Source organism: Dryobates pubescens, chromosome 20 (assembly GCF_014839835.1).
Source record: "Dryobates pubescens isolate bDryPub1 chromosome 20, bDryPub1.pri, whole genome shotgun sequence".
Lineage (NCBI taxonomy): Eukaryota > Metazoa > Chordata > Aves > Piciformes > Picidae > Dryobates > Dryobates pubescens.
Window position 1 is genome coordinate 12,078,778 of NC_071631.1, and position 17,039 is coordinate 12,095,816.

At 48.8% G+C, this 17,039-nt stretch overlaps 1 protein-coding gene across 1 annotated transcript in view; it reads left to right on the forward strand.

Annotated features, from left to right (window-relative positions):
- Positions 1-16,803, forward strand: part of MAP2K6 (mitogen-activated protein kinase kinase 6) — a 43,316-nt gene extending 26,513 nt beyond the window's left edge. Inside the window, exons 4-12 of the mRNA XM_054170758.1 lie at positions 1,546-1,659; positions 3,738-3,857; positions 4,616-4,732; positions 5,183-5,234; positions 7,380-7,507; positions 8,189-8,266; positions 9,379-9,518; positions 12,305-12,350; positions 15,809-16,803. Coding sequence (XP_054026733.1) covers positions 1,546-1,659; positions 3,738-3,857; positions 4,616-4,732; positions 5,183-5,234; positions 7,380-7,507; positions 8,189-8,266; positions 9,379-9,518; positions 12,305-12,350; positions 15,809-15,886 — 873 coding nt within the window. The 3' untranslated portion in view covers positions 15,887-16,803. The remainder of the gene's footprint in view (positions 1-1,545; positions 1,660-3,737; positions 3,858-4,615; positions 4,733-5,182; positions 5,235-7,379; positions 7,508-8,188; positions 8,267-9,378; positions 9,519-12,304; positions 12,351-15,808) is intronic.
- The last annotated feature ends 236 nt before the right edge of the window (positions 16,804-17,039 follow it).

Consider the following 17,039-nt stretch of genomic DNA (forward strand, 5'->3'; position numbering starts at 1 on the left):
CTCAAGTGCTTCAAAAAGGCTCCATGCACAGAGGCAAAGAGCTCATGTTGGACAAGTGCGAAGAGAAACACATTTGCAAACCCCAGAGCCCAGTGTTTGTTACAGATGCAGATCTGTGGCGCTCTAGGACGGGGGACTGACATACCATGGTTTGCATTTCCCTATTTGTCCATCCAAGTTCCTTTAGGATGTGCTCCTCCTTTTGCCAGCCTTTCTATGCTCACTTCTCATCCCTAGGGAAAGCTTCTCTCCCTTTCAACTTTGCTGCTAAATTTGAGAGCGGCCTTCAGAGAGTCAAAAGTGCTTTTTTGGAGAGGGTCCTACTGAACAGTAGGAGCAGTGTCAGGCAGTCAGGGATGCTTAAATCTCTGCTGTTAGACAAAAATGTTAGTCAGGGCTCCTTTTGCAGAGGATGTAGCTGGGAGTGAATGAGCAGGAGCCCCAGTGCACAGTAACACAGTGTATGGGCCCTGCATGCCCTGGCATCCCCAGCCAGCACATTTCAGGCTGCAGGAGTTTTATTTTTTCTGCTGTGCCTGCAAAATGTGCTGTGGGATTATGGCACTGTGAATCAGTTCATTATAAACCAGCTTCTTGCTGTAGAATGATTGACTGATGTGGCTGTGCTTTCAGCAAACAGAATGGCTGGTTTCAGTGGCAAAGGTGCATTTGAAACATCCAAAAATAATAATGAGCAGAAAAAAAATTTTAAATGAAAAATAAGAGCTGCTGCACAATATCATAGCAGAATGGAGAGGGGCAGGTTGGAATGCAGGGCTCCAAACAAAGTCATCCTTTGTGCAATGCCAGGAGAATGACATCTCAAATGCTAGACCAAATAAATCCTCTGTGGTTTAAAAAATGGGGCATGCTCAGCTGGTATTTGGCCCATCTGCAGATCTGGAGAAATAAACTTTTAACAGGCCTTAAAACCCCCAAGATATTTCCATGATTGTTTGTGGGAGATGGAAGATGGAAGGAAAAAAAAACCACAAAAAACCCCTTGAAGGTGATTCCTAGATGGGAAGCTGCCAATGTGTTTTCCAATCCAGGCTTTAGAGGATGGAGAAGCCGAAAGTGCTGGCAGCTAAAGATGGCTGAGAGGGACAGTTTGATGCAAGTCACCAGGTTGAAGATCATCCAGTTGAAGGAATGATCCTTCCTGTGCCTGTCCTGTTCAGGATGCTTATTGACACAGGCCCTCTGTTCACGCCTGTATGAGTTGTGTTCTCTTTGGAACTGCTAATTACTGCACAATAGTTAAGCCTTCTGACAGCCCCTGAGGGCCATCATTTTGTTTCTAGCCTCCTGAACCCAGACAGGGAGGGGAATTTACAGCAGTCAAGTTATGTGCCCAGCAGGGCTGAATTTTATCACAGAATGGTTTGGATTGGAAGGGACCTTTAAAGGTCATCTTGTCTGGCTCCCTTGTAATGAGCAGGGACATCTTCAGCTGGAGCAAGTTGCTCTATTTTCAGGGTGTTTAGCTCCTTGCATGGCACATATGGACAGCACACACCTTTGTGCTGATGTTCTCCCCCACAGAACTTTGAGGTGAAAGCTGATGACCTGGAGCCCATCTCCGAGCTGGGACGAGGTGCGTACGGGGTGGTGGAGAAGATGCGGCACATGCCCAGTGGACAGATCATGGCAGTGAAGGTAGAGTGAGCCTGTCAAGGAGCTTTCTGTCTGTCTCATTGTGTGTGGACAACCTCTGCATTCTTATTTGTGCATATTTCTAATCTTTTGATGTCTTTACCAAGTTTTCTTTTTCTTTCCCTATGAAATCTCCTTTCTACACAGAGGCGAAGAGTCTCCTGGTAGATTTAGGACAGTTAACCAAGAAAAGGGTTTTAAAAGTAGAATGCTCAATATAATTCCATCTTTCACAGAATCATAGAATGTTGGGAGGGACCTCAAAAGATCATCTAGTCCAGCTGCCTGCCAGAGCAGGATCACCTTGGGCAGGTCACACAGGAACATGTCCAGGCAGGTTTTGAATGTCTCCAGAGAGGGAGACTCCACAACCTCTCTGGGCAGCCTGCTTCAGGGCTCTGTCACCCTCACAGTGATAAAGTTTTCCTTAGGTTCACGTGGAACCTCCTCTGCTCCAGCTTGCCCCCGTTGTCCTATCACTGGACATCACTGAGCAGAGTCTGTCTCTGTGCTCCTGACACTGCCCTGCACATCTTTATCAACATGAATGAGGTCACCCCTCAGGCTCCTCCAAGCTAAAGAGCCCCAGCTCCCCCAGCCTGTCCTCAGCAGGGAGGTGTTCCACTCCTTTCAGCATCTTTGTGGCTGTACTCTTTCAAGCAGTTCCCTGAGGTCCTTCTTGACCTGAGGGGCTCAGAACTGGACACAATATTCCAATTGTGACCTCAGCAGGGCAGAGTAGAGGGGGAGGAGAATCTTGACCTACTAACCACAGCCCTTCTAATGCACCCCAGGATGCCTTTGGCCTCCTTGGCCACTTGTTCACCTTTGTCTACAATATTCCTGTTTCCAGAAGGATTTTACAAATGGTTTGTCATCATTATTTAAATACACAGGTTTTGGGTTCTGCACATTGTCTGCAGTGGTAGAGAAGAATGTACTGGAAATTTACTCGCATAAGAGAATTTTCTTCATCTGGGACATTTTTAGTCTCTTTGGAACAGGGAATTTTCATTGAGATCTTCACATTTTGTCTTCTACAGTGAGGTCTTGGTTTGTCACAGGTTTGTAGATACTCTATGAATAAAGTTTTCATAACTCATAACCTTGCAACTTAGGGAGATAGTCCTGGGAAAATTTGTGTTTTGGGAAAGGTCACTTTTTGCTTGGCTGAATTTTTGCTCAAGTTTCCTTTCAGAATAAGAAAGAGTAGAAAACAAAGATGTAGAGCTAGAAGCTAGGAGCAAACGGAAAGAAACTTCTTGGCTACTCAGTTGTGGGTAGACTGCTGTGGGTGCTGGGATGTGTCTCAGGGCCTATGTGCTCTGTATTTAGTTTTGTTGTTTGCCTTGATGTTCACCAAACTGCCAAAGGCCTCTCTGGGAATGATGGAAGATCTGAAGTGGGATGTCAGGAACATTCAGGCTATTACTTGTTTCTGCAATGCTCAACGCTTTAATGCTGTCACATTACTGACCTCAAGTGGCTTTGGACAAAAAGCCTGGAACATGTGTGACCTGTGTTGGAATGTGTCATGCCCCTTTGTGGTGCTTCCCAGCTGAGGGTCTCTGGTATTTCACATAAATGACATCTCTTCCCTGGGAGAAAGGAAATGTCCACCTTTTCCAAAGCCACGGGGAGCACATGAGTTCTGGTGCCCAGGCTGAAGCCCTCAGTTGTGACCAAAGTCTGCTGATGTCAATAGATGTCCACTGCGGCTCCAAAAGTCATGAGTACCCATCAGCCTAGAATTTTATTTCCTTCTCCTTTCTCCTCCCAAGCCACAGTGACTTTTGGCTGTTGCAAAAAGAGTAATGTGTGCAGGGAAGAGCAAAATCACCTACAGTTTGGGCTGAGGTGAAAAAAACCCTTCAGCCACCAGTGCCTTCTGTTGCACAGAGTTGTTCCTACTGTGGGCACTGTGCTTGTGATGTGCCTGTGACAAAGAGGTGTGAGAAAATGGTAACACAGAGAGGTGTCGGGAAAGGGTAAGGGTGTGATGTGAAGGCACTGTGGCCAGCATGGGTATGGCTGTAGTATGGAGGTGCTGACTGCCAACTCTGAACTGCTTTGTCTTCCAGCGGATCCGAGCCACAGTGAACAGCCAGGAGCAGAAGAGGTTATTGATGGATCTGGATATCTCCATGAGGACAGTAGATTGCCCCTTCACTGTCACCTTTTATGGGGCACTTTTCCGAGAGGTATGGCATCCTGGAGATCAAAACTGTGCTGCCCCTGGGACACTAGATCCTCTTCTCAGGCTCTGAATTCTCCCTCCACATGCTAGGGGGTTTATCTCCGTTTAGATACAGAGATGGTACAATATGGATTTGCTGAATCCTAGCTTAAGGATCTGTCATGTGCAGTTACTTCTTGGCGAGCAAGGAGAGATATGGTCCCACCTGAGGAGGAGCCAAGGGCAGCCAAGCCCTAGTGCCAGGAATGTGCAAGGCCCCTGTGCCAAGATGTTGGGACTTTGTGGTGGGTTTGAGTGATGAGGACAACCAACTCACAGCCTGGTCCCTTAGTGTTAATATTGTCCTAGCATGCAATGAGAAAGCCACATAGAAGAAAAACGTGGAAAGCTCTGAAGGCCAGGGTTTATGGAAGAGTTTTAAGCATAGCTCTGCAGAGCTGAACTTTTCCTGGCTGAGCATTTGCAGTGACCTGAGCATGTGGGGAACCTCTGTCCTGATAACTTTCAGGAGTACTAAATCACTGGAACTCTGCTTTGGGAAAAGACAGCAGAAAATGCACCCTAAATGGTAGTGGACAGCACTTCATTCCAGCTGGGAAGGAGGGAAAGCAAAAGCACGGCACAGTTTAATTGGATGACTTTTAAAAGGCAGGGAAGAGGCCAACAGGCCAGCAGCAAAAGGCAAGTGCCAAAGATCTCTGTGCATGAAAGGAAAGGATGCTTTGTTCCAACGGGCAGACAATTCCTTGCTTTATCTTCCAGGGAGATGTGTGGATTTGTATGGAGCTGATGGATACCTCACTGGACAAGTTCTACAAGCACGTCATTGACAAGGGCCTGACGATTCCCGAGGACATCTTAGGAAAAATAGCTGTCTCTGTAAGTACCAGCAGGATGAGGAGGGCAGGGGAAGAGTGTTGCTCTTCTAAACCAAGTCCTGCATACCCAGTCTCCCTGCTATATTTGCACCAGGAGGAGCAGGGTCCACAGGCCGGACCATGTGAATCTAGCTGGCTTCCAGTATCTGATCTGAGGTGGTATTTATGAGGCATAAATACTCCAAATGTGCCTGTACTGAGAGGTGGCAGAGCGTTAGATGTGGGGAGGGCCCTGCAGTTTCTTTGCCTTCTCATTAGGATCTTGGAGCCTCTGAGAGGTCCCTGGGTACCCACCATCACTGCAAATTGCTGTGAGGGTGCAGAACTTGTGCACGATGTAGCTGCTTTCCTCTAAGGAGGTCTGGAGAGTGTGGGGTGGGTGAAGCCAAGTAGCATTTCCTCCTCATAGTGGTGCTGCCAGCTGTGATTCACTCTGGATTTGTTGTTTCAGATTGTCAAAGCACTAGAACATCTACACAGTAAGCTCTCCGTGATCCACAGAGGTAAGTGGCAGGCACACAGCCATGGCCATGCTGGTGCCTGGCTGCCCTATGCCACGTGCTCTCAGCCTCACAAGGGCTGGCCTCCAGGCCAAGCCCAGGGCTCCCAGAATACATGAGATAAAATGGGCCTTTGACAGCAAAAATACTCCCCAGCATCTCATGACTTGCAAAACCCAGTCAGAGGTTAGGTCCTGCTGGTTTGCTCTTTAAAGGCTGTGAGCTGATCCCTGTATTTCCCTGAGCTGGAGGGAAGTGAGATCCAGCCTCACTGTGCTGGCAGAGCAAGGGCTGCTTCCCCCTGTGTCACATTTCCCTCATGTGTGGTCTATTTCAACACCTGCAAAATTAAAAGTGACTTTTCCTTCTGACCATGGTGGGTTTTGGATCAGGCATTGTGAAGGCTTCTCCCCTAGCTCCGTGTTGCTATGCAGTGAGAGGCATCTCTGTGCTGACACAATGCATCCCATGGTGACCTAAACATCCTCATCTCCTTCTGTGAGCTCTTCTGAGCCCTGGTGGGGCAGGGTAGTTTGATATCTCAAATGGCCTCTAAGTGAAGCCACAACTACCCTCCTTAAACTCACCTGACATTTCCCCCTCTAGAGCATCTCAAAGATGCCATGAACACACTTGAAAAGAAACGGTGTTGCTGCTTGACACTCATGTTTTTAAAGGGTCATTTTCAATTTGTCATGAGGAGGAAAAAGCCCTCTCTGGAGTGTGTGACTGCCAGAGAAAGGAGCATCTGAAGCAAACCGAGTTCAGCTTGAGCAGACAGTCACATTTTGTGCATTCTGCATGTGGCTGGGGGTTGAGTTTCTGCCTTCTGTATCGTTTACAGTAGGTGGAAAATGTTGCTCGGCTTCTGGATTTTTGTTTACTTGTTTGATTTCCACTGAAAAATTGTCTTATTCCAGCACAGTAACAGATGGGTGAGGATCTCAGATACCTGAAGCTTTTGATTGCAAAATGCTGATTAGAGAGCAGATGTTAACGAACTGTAAACAATCAAATTCTAATAAGTAAAGCTAAAAAGCAGCTTCTGGCCACCTTTGGATGATGTTTCAACTCTTCCATGTAATAGTTTATCACATGTAGGCAGAGTGCCTTCTTGCAGAAGAGGCCTCTTATTTCTGGGTGACAGCAGGGAAAGGATTGCTCCCTTTGGAGGATCAGTGCTGTGACAGGAGAAAACAGGGCAGCCTGTGCTCCCAGCACTCTGGAGATCAGCCTCATAGGGAGCAGGAAAACACCTTCCATCACCTCTTGGATATCTCTTCCTAGCTTCTTTCTGTGCCTTTATTTCCCTTTCTCATGGTGATTGTAGCTGCCTTCATGAGCGTGATGCAAGTGTGGATGCACCAAGGCTGTGATGGGAAGCAGATAAATCTGGCAGTAATAAATAGATGAGACACTGGCCTGATTTCCATGAGGTGTGGAGCACCCACACGCCTGCTGCTTCTACTCACATTGCCTTCCAGCTCACTATCCTTAAAATCAGAGGCTATTTCTGAAATCCTGATCTTTGCCTTAGTTATCTGTTCCCTCCTTCCCCTGCAACCCCTGCTCCTCTTCACCCTTTCCTGCCCACCACTCCTTATCCTTTCCCTGTGGGGTTTCCTATCTGCTGGCATGAGACCAGATCCAGCTGGGGACTTGGCTAGAGCTCCAGGCATTTGCACATACCCTCTGGAGATGCCCCCAGCTCTGCTGAGCTGTTCCCCTGTAAGGGCTCTGATTTCTATGGCCAGTCTGGATGAGACTCTGGGCAACCTGATCCTAGTGTGCAGTGTCCCTGCCCATAGGAGGTGGGTTGGAACTGGATGATCCTTGAGGTCCCTTCCAACCCTGACAATTCTGCGTGGTAGGATCTGATGGCTACACAGAAAATCACCTCCCAGTCCCCAGATCAGGAAGGGGACTCTGCCAGTGAAGGGACACTGGCAGGGCATGTGACAGGCCCACGAGGCTGTCACCTGAACCTGCAGTATGTGCAGCCAGCCGCGTGGCTGGCAATGCACAGAGTGCAGGGGTTTGCGCGGGCACCTTTGGTGCCCTCTGCTGATAGGAAGCTCTTCAGCTTGTTTTGGCTTGGCATAGCTGCCCAGGCGTGACAGTGACTGTGGCATGTGTTCCTTCTTGCAGATGTAAAGCCCTCTAATGTGTTGATCAATACGCAGGGGCAGGTGAAAATGTGCGATTTTGGCATTAGCGGTTACCTCGTCGACTCAGTTGCTAAAACCATGGACGCAGGATGCAAACCCTACATGGCTGTAAGTTGTGCTGTGGAGGAGCTGCCTGGGAAGGCTGCTGCAGGGCAGCTAGAGGAACATGAGCCTGGGCCATCCTGAAGGCAGAAGGATCAGCCTCCAGAATGTGGCCTGGGGACTCCTTTTGGAGGACATATCCCTGAGTTGCTTGTAAAGGGGCAAAGAGGGGTCAGATCAGATCTCTTGGGCATAGCTTCCTGCTGCCTTCTCACCTCCCTGTGACCTTGGGGAAGGTTCTGTAATTACTCCGTGTTGCATTTTTGCTCTCTGCCCTGAGGGGACAATAGTACTTTCTGCCTTAAGGGAAAACAGTCCCCGGGGATTAGGTCCTTCAGACTCCTCTTGGGAGCTGCTGTTGAGTATTCAGTCTGTGCGGAGTGCTTGAAGAGGGTGAAAACAGGCCTGGAGAACTGAGACTTGCCACCTGCTATGTGTCAGGTGTGCTGGATGAGCTCCCCCACCCCAATACCTGGTGCATCTGTTTCTAGTGACACATTTTATTGTGTGCCCTTACGGGCATGGTTGTGGGACTAGATCTGGCCTTATGACAGCCAAGCTGATGGCATGGGCTAAATGATTTTGACCTGCCGCCTTGAAAGACTTGTGTGAGGTTGGTTAACCCTGGGAATGGGCATCATACAGGAGCCACCCATGTTCCTCAACCACCTTTGTCTCTGTTCACAGCCTGAAAGAATTAACCCGGAGCTGAACCAGAAGGGGTACAGCGTCAAATCTGATATCTGGAGCCTGGGGATCACGATGGTAGGACAACCTGAGGGCTCACAGCAATGGCAGGAGGGTTGATTGTTGCTTGTGGATTCATTTTCCTCTCTGCAGCTCCCCTGACACTTGTGGCCTGCTTCCCTGGGGAGGTGGTGAGGTGGGAATGGAAGTATAGTCCAGGGGTACCAGGGAGCACGGTGCAGGCGTGAAGAAAAGGAGGATGGAGCTACTTTTGCTGTCTCCAGACATGTTGGTGAGGTGTCAGTCGCCCTGGTGGGGACAGCCCTGCTGTGGTGGCCATGGGCTGCCGGGAGGTGGCAGCATGGACTAAGGCAAGGGCGTCCAGCACCTCACGTCTGTGCCTTGGAGCAGGTTGGATTTCCAGCACAAAAAACCACTCCCGGCACTTAGCAATTAGCAAAGTGCTGCTCAGAAGAGGAGGGATGGGTGGCATCTCCCACGCAGCGTTTAGGGGGAATCCATCTGCTTGCAGAGTCATTTTATAGCAGTTACTGTTCGCAGTGTGGGGTTGTTTTTTAACTTCTAATGTTTTCCAAGTGATGCCTAACATGAGGGTAGCAGAACTGATTATGAGGACTGCTGGGTCTCCTCAGGTCTTGTCCCTTTTGCTGGGAGAGGTTAAGCAAAGTGTTGTGGCCAGATAGGGCAAATGTGGCTGAGGGAACTGGGGTTGCTCAGTCTGGAAATCTTCATGAGAGGAACTAGGAATGAGTTGGGGGTTGGTCTCTTCTCCCATACAACAGGAGGAAACAGCCTCAAATTCTGCCAGGGAAGGTTTAGGTTGGGACACAAGGAACAATTTCTTCCACAAAAGTGTTGTGAAGCCCCAGAACAGGCTGCCCAGAGCAGTGGTATAGTCTCCATCCCTGGAGGTTTTTCCAAACCATCTAGATGTGGTGCTGAGGGACATGGCTTAGTGGTGACCTGGCAGTGCTGGGTTAATGGTTGGACTTGATGATGTTAAAGGTCTCTTCCAACCCAAATTATCCTGCAGTTCTATGAGTTGTCACATATTTGTGTGGGGCCTGTAGCTCTGGGTGGGCACACAGGAATCTGAACTCTGTGGGAAAGGAGGGTGAGCTGTGGGGTGTTTGTCCTTGGTGCCTGAGGTGTGGGCTCTGTCTCCCCAGATTGAGCTGGCCATCCTGCGCTTTCCCTACGACTCCTGGGGGACACCCTTCCAGCAGCTCAAGCAGGTGGTGGAGGAACCATCGCCACAGCTCCCATCAGAGAGGTTCTCAGCAGAATTTGTCGATTTTACCTCGCAATGGTAAAATATCACCTTGCCCTCACTCATCCTGGTCATCCTCACCTCTGCCATGATTGGGGGAGGCTGAGGAGGGCAGCTGTTGACAGCTTGCTGTGTCCCTGTCCCCACACATGTTTCTTTGGAGTACAACCTCAATTTTGAACAAAACATCCCCCCCTGGGGAAGATGCAGGCTGGGCTGGAGCCTGGCACTGTGCAGACAACATGTGCCCTTCTCCAGAGCACTGGGCATGGCGGCTGTGAGGGGCTTCCTTCTCTGAGGTGGTGAGGAACAGGCTTGTGGGGGAAGGGATTTAGGAGACTTTCTCATTCAGTCATCCCCACATCAGCAGCACAGGATGTCTGTAGCCAGGCCAGCAGCACAGGCAGGTGCCGGCAGATCCTTGAGGTTGATGCAGGGTGAAGAGAGGACAGGACCCACAATGGCTGTATCCTGCCCCCAGCTCCTGGGAGGACATGGCTCTGAGGGCAGACTACTGAGGGCACAGAGTTCACCCCTCAATGGCCTCTGTCTGCGGCCATCCCCTGCTACCAGGGCCATCCGGCTGCCGTGCTGCTTTCCCTGGGACTCGGAGCTGGAAGCAGCAGGAGGGTTTGGCTGTGGTGTAGGAAAAGGCTTGGAGCAGATGCATGCTGTCTGGAGGCTGTGAGAGCTGCATGAAAGCCCAGGCTCTCCCAGCACCCGAGGAGACTCACAGCTGCCCTCAGCGTATGGTTCAAAGAGAGCTGGCGCCGGCCCCGCAGCTCCTGACTGCTTCTCCCTCCAGCTTCCCTGGAAACCGCCCGGGAGGCAGTTTTATTTTCCAGGCGCTGCAGTGCCATCTCTGCTTGCCAAGTTGGCAGGTGGATGGTGGGTTTTGCCTGGTGGCCAAGAAAGGACAGCAGATCGGCAAACACAGAAATGTGAGACTGCTCCCCAGCTGCCAGCCTCGCGGCCAGGAGCTGGGTGGGCCCTGCTGTGACCCAGGAAGGGCATTATTGTGGCATATCAGCTGCTCCTGTGCAGGGACTTCAAGTACTGACACTCACATTCTTCACAGTCTTGTTCAAACACCTTCTCAAGGTCCTCATGATTCAGCTGCATGCCTCTCTACTGGGGAATACCTGCCTGTGCCCACACTGCTCTATGCCTCTCAGAGGTGGGAGCTGGCTTGGAAGAACGTTTTCACGAAGTGTCCACTGTCTTTGCAAGGCCCACACTGAGAGTTTGGACCAGCTACCTTTCTCCCATGCTGCTGGCTCGCCTCCTTGTTATTGCAGAGTTGCCTGTTTGTGCCAGGCAGGCTGTTGTTCCCCTCTGAGCATTTTGCTTTGGCAATCATGGTGTCTTGCAGCTATGGCTGTGGACTGATTCAGGAGGAAGGTATCCGCAGCCATCCATGATGAGGGGAAGCACATATGTCTCAGATGCTCTTGCATATGTTCCTCTCTTCACAAATCCTATCCTGCAGGATCACTGAAGGTCCCTCAAAGCCAGTGGAGAAAAGCAGGCATTGGCTGCAAATTGCACTGGTTTTGTGTTGCTGGAGTCCGAGAATTTCTTTTGATACTGATCAGGTCACATCAACTCAGTGTATCAAGATTGGCCTGGCTTGGTTCTCTCACAGATTCAGAGGTCACAGAGTGAATCATACTGTTGCCTAGGACACTGAAAGTCTGATTACCTGCACCCACTGCAGGGAAGTTCCTGGGATGTCTGAGCCAAGATCACATCCAAATATGCCTCATAATTCCTGAAGATTTACATGGATTTCAGTAACTTCTCACCAGATTTCCTGCCATTAATAACCTGGGAGCAAATTTTTTTGTTTGTAGATGGTCTAAATTAAGAGGTTTAGACCCTAATCCTGCTTCTGGACACGCCTAACCTTCAACATTCACCTTAGCATCTCAGCTTGGGCTGCCTCGGGCTCAGAGGATGTGACACATCCCCTACCTTCAGTTCGGCAGTGCTGGCACGTATCGTTACTAGGCTCCTCCGTTCATTCACATCATGACACTAAACATGAGCCCACTACACACAGCAAGCAGGAAATATCTATTCAGTGTGTGTCCTCTGCTTCCTCTGGGCTCCAGCAAATCCCAGCAGAGGAGAGACTTACCACCACCAAGGTTCTCACTTTTGTTTGGCTCAGTGTGACACCTTTTCCCCGCCACCGACGTGTACGTGTGTGAAGATCTTTTCAAGTTGCTCCAAGTGTCTTTCCCCTAAATACACAGTCAGGAAGTGAGTAGAGATTACGTCCTGTCTTTTAAAAGCTATTTTCTGCTGGAGGGAAACCAAAATAACTTCCAGTTACAACCCTCCAGAGCCATCTGTTGTAGGAGAGGGGAAAAAAAAAGAAATAAAAAAAATAGGATGTCCCATGGACCCGTCCCTGCTGATAACAGCATGGTGATAAACAAATAGTTGTACACGTGCTTCAGAGCTCACAACCAGAGGTTGAAGGCTGTATCCATTCCCTTAGTGTCTGGCCTGCCGCGTAGTACTCATAAAACCAGTTGCACCTGGCCCCCAGCAACAAGCCTTCACTGGTATGTGTGGTGTCTCCAGATCTTGCTTGACCTTGGGTGATCTCTCTGCACCTGTGTGTACCCAGCAGTGTGTGCCATACAGGGCTGTGATGGCTGTAGGTGTCCTCAAGGCCCAAGCTGTCTGATGAGTAGCTGAACTCCCACAGAGACTTGAAACTTTGCTTTTGTCATGCTAGAATTGTATGGCCTTGCTTGAATTGCATACAGGATGTGACTTTTAAATGTTTTCTTCTTTTTTTTTCTCCATTAAAGCTTGAAGAAGAATTCCAAAGAACGGCCAACATACCCAGAGCTTATGGTGAGTGTGCCTTCAGCAAGCAGTGTGTTGGGTGAGAGCTGAGATGGAATACAATGAGATGCTGGGGACAGGATTTCCATAGTGACCAGTGGTTCAGGATACCCAGCATCTCTATTTTTGTAACAGGTGGGAGAATCATGGCACTTCAAGGTCTTGGGAGGGTGACGGCAAAGCAGAGATGCCCTTTGGAAGGCCGTTCAGGTGCTGTTCCAGTCAGGTCAAGCAAGAAAAATACATAAAAGCAGTTCACAAATTCATTAAAGGGCAAGAATGAGGCTGTGAAGAAGCAGTCAGGAAAGGTGAAATCCTCCTCTTAGGTTTGTGTGATGCCTTCAAATACCCATGGAAATGGATCTACTTTGGAGGGTCCATGTGGGCAGCAGGAACTGGTAGGCTTTACTGTCATGGATTTGTGGAGAGGAGACTTCGGGTAGAGGAATTCCTGGATGTCAAGGACAGAGATGAGACTGTGACTAATAATTCCGGTTATTGAATTCATCTGCTGCTTAGACACTGTTTTCTGTGAGCAGGTCTAGGACAGGGGAATAACTAAGGAAGAAGATGCTGATAAAGGCTTATGATGGGGGAAATGGAAGGCACCACAGGGCTTTGAGGTCAAATGCACTCAACTGCTGATGAACTCCCAGCAGTGCAGACACATCCAGAGCTCTGGGCTGGAGCTGGCCAGAACAGGCCCTGTGGTGAGATTTTTCTGCTAGGGCTTCACAGCTTCATGGTCTCTCTCTCCCTTGACTTTCTGGTAGTGATCCTGGTGCTCCTAATAGCCAGCAAAAAGCAGGAGATCTTTGGAAGTCAGTGTTTCACCCCTATAAGCATCCAGTCCCTTTTTTATTCTCACCTCATTGCTAAAGGCAGGAAGGTGCCTTTGTTATTTCTGAAGATCCTGACCCAAATGCTTGCCTTGCATGTAGGAATCTACATGCCCACCCGTGCTTAGTGCCACTGGCAAGATCTTCTGGGTTAAGGGTGGAAACTTCTGCAGAATGTGCTCAGGCATTGCTACCTCCTGCCCCATAACTTATAGGATGTACATTGTGCCATCAGCTTCGTCACTACCTTGTGCTGTCTGCTTGGAGGTGTTGGCACCTCTGTGAAGGTGCCAGGGTTAAAGGTGTTTTGTAGCTGCAAGAGATGCTGGCAATCCCTGTACCTTTTGAATGTGAGTTGTAAGCAGTGAATAACTCCCGTGGCACTTCTCGCTGGGCCCTGTAACACAATTAGACCTATATATAGATCTGATTTACACACAGTTTGCCCAAGTGCTGGTTTCAAACAAAGGGAGGCTTGAGGTTTATGGCTATTTTTCCCCCCACCTTTCTGTCTTCTTCTTGACTAAATACATATATATTTTAAGCAAGCTTCTGAAGTTTGCCAAGTTATCAAATAGGTTCACCGGAGCAGCTCCGTCTGTTGCAGCATTAATACCCATTGGCAAGTGAGTGCATTTCTATTGAATTAGGTTCTTGGATCACCTCTCTAGAGTATCTCAATGCTGTGGTATTTTATGGCTGACATGAATGTTGTGAAGTCCTGTGGTTGAGGGTTGCTGTTTTGTTGGTTTGGTTTGGGTTTTTTTCGCTCCCTCCTCTCTCTCTGTTATGGCATTAAGTTGCGGTACTGGATTGGACTTGTCATTTAGACCAAGACCTTTCTTTCCTGTGGAATTGAGGTTTCTCATGGAAAATATGACTCTCTGCTATCTTGTGCATCAGGAAAATTGATATGGATGCTTAATTTCATTTAAAAACCAACTTCCCCAGGTGAAGTGGAGTGTGAAACTACTGCAGGACTGGTGGTCTGTGCATTGTGTAGAGCACATCCCACTTGGTACAGGGTATTCTGTGCTCTAATCAGACTCAAGTCATTGGCAAAGGAGTTAGGTTCACTGAGAGACAGGGCTAGAGGCCACCACTGCCACCCATGTCATGCCTGTGGGTGTTTCCAGGCTGTGGTAGCACTGCTTTGGGTGAGACTTAGCCGGGATGTCGAAGCAGTGGCATCATGCTAGGATAATAACACAGCAGGCTGTTTGGGTCAGCTCTCCAAGAGTTACTCAGGACACTTCAATTCCTGTGACTGTCTGACCCAGGGAGACCTTAAATTATGTCTGGATCCTTGCCTCAACCCATTTCAGCTCCATTTCCCACATAATTGTGCTTCCTCTTCCTTGCTGGTGTGTCTTTGGGTCACTTCCTGACTGCTCAGAGCTGCCTCTTTTTACTCACTGGACAAGGTTTTGCTCAATCCCACCTTGGAAGATCTAATTTCTTTGCTCTTCTTATTCTTTCACTTGGCCACTGCCATAAACGAACATTGAAATAGCCAGTGCTTGGGGTCTGAGGTGATGGACAGCGTCAAAAAACCCTGGAAACTCCAAGTTGTCTTTAAAAATCTGGTTTGAAATGAGAAGGTCAGGAAGCAAACCAAGATTCCCCTTGCACGGAATCAAAACCAGCTCCCTCCGCACAGCAGCATTTTGCATATAGTGGAGGTCACCTGTGAGCCTTGCAGGGTCCCAGCTGCCTTTTGGTTCTCTGTGACGTTCTCCATACAAAGAAATACATTTAACTGCCAGGACAGTGGGTGTCAAATAGTGTTTTGGTGATTTCAGGTGCAAGTTGGCTGATCTCAGCTGATGTGTTACAGCCCCCGGCAGCAAACTGCATCACTGGTGCTAGTGGAGAGGGGCTTGGCTGTTGTTGTCAGGGGGCATTCAGTTGTGGGTTTTTTTTTCCTTACACATATTTTTCCATTTGTGCTGAAATGTAGGCAAGGTTTTCTGGCAGGATGTCTTCCCATGTTGGTCACGATTAAGTAGTTAAACACACAGCTGTGGATGGCTTTCCAGCCGGGATAGCTTTCTAGCTGGGGTGGCTTTCCTCTTTGTGGTGGTTAGGGGTAAAGTAGCCATCTCCTGCTGTGAGTATGAGCAATTGCAGGGAAGAAATGAGACTCAGAAGTCACCAGAGGGTAAATACACAGATAAAGTAGGAAGTTGAGGGAAAACCCACTGCAGTCAACCTTCCTGCAAGGGTTTTTCTTGCTCCTGTCGGAGCTGGTGTGCGGTGGAGTGGGTAACCACCATCTCAGGAGGAGCACGTCTCTACCCAAGGCACCACAGAGCTTTGAGCCAGCATGTGACAAAGGGTATGATGTGCTAGAGATGGAGGCAGTGTTTTTTAATACTTTTGAGAGCAGCCTAGCTCAGGGCTTAGGGGAAATCCAAGAGGACAGCACAAATCTGCAGCCTTTGTGGAGTGGCCCCTCAGGCTCCCTAACTTGTCTCAGCTACAAAACACAGAGAGCTCAATATTGGGATGCTGGCAACAAAATAATGTTTCACTGTCTAGAATATTGTCATGAAAAGGTTTTAGGTTTGGTCCTTAGTGCTGTGAATAATAAAACTCTCTAATTTTTATCCCCCCTCTCTTTCCCAGCAACATCCTTTCTTCACCCTGCACGAATCCAAAGAGACAGACGTCGCCTCTTTTGTCAAACTCATCCTGGGAGACTGAGAACTGGACTTGTTAATGAATTGCCCTTCTGTGGACTGGTGGGTGCAGGGGAGGGGCACGTGGCAGGACTTGTCATGAGAGCACCAACAGCAAGTCACCGTGGTTTGTGTTGTTTTGTTTTGTTTTGTTTTGTTTCTTTTTAATTCCGAGAAACCCCTGCCTTGCCCAAGTTTTTAAAAGGGTTCTTTGGTATCCATAGTGACATAGAATGAGCTGGTTAGTGGAATGAATTTTAATAAGGTTGGTAACCTTAAAACAAGCAAAAAAACCCCAACAACAACAACAAAAAAGAAGCTGAAAAGAGTGATTTACATATTTAATGACAGTCAAAATCCCTCCTCCTAACTTTCTCCTCAACCCTCCCTTTCCCTTCCCGCCCCGAACCAGAATTTGCTTTGTCATGGTAATAGGTGCTATGGTAGTCATGAAGCTGTATGTAGATTTATATTTTGTCCCTTCCATTATTTTAATATTTATGTTAAGTGCTTGATGGAATAGATTTCTGTTTTATATGAGGATGAGTGTGTGGTGACGATGATGATGATGCTAAATGAGGCCACAGCAAGCGATAGTTGTAGGGCTTTGCTGGGGAAAAGGTGTCACAGGAAAAGAGAAAGAAGAGAGGAATTGTCTGTGTCGTGGAGAATATTTAATGTGCATCATCAAAAGAATTTATAAACAAGGATCTCAGCTGAGCTACTCGAGCTGCTTTTGCAGCCTGTGAGCATTACTGTAAGGGAGGGAGGCCCCAGGGTGCTCCGAGTCTGGCTGGTGTGTCCTGGCCAGCCTAGGGAGCACTGCCAGCCTCCTGCCAGGGAACGTCCTTGCCCTGTGTCCCACCCATTTGCTCTGCTCTCTTGGGCAGGTGCTGAGGTCTGGAGAGGGAGGACATTGCTGGGATAGTGCCCCAGAAGAAAGTAGACTGTCAGATAAGTTGCACAAAGATCGGGAGGAGGCTGCAGTCGTCGGTCCCCACCTACTCGTGGGCCCAGCAGCATTGCAGTGCCTGAGGATCCCTTGGGCTGGGGATGAGCTGCTTTGGGCCTAGAAGGAATTCCTCTCATTCTCCAGTTAGAAAAGGGTAACAGTATGCATAGGATGACATCTGAAAAATGGGGTATGTCAGCGTGAGTTTCCAGGGCTCTTGGCACTG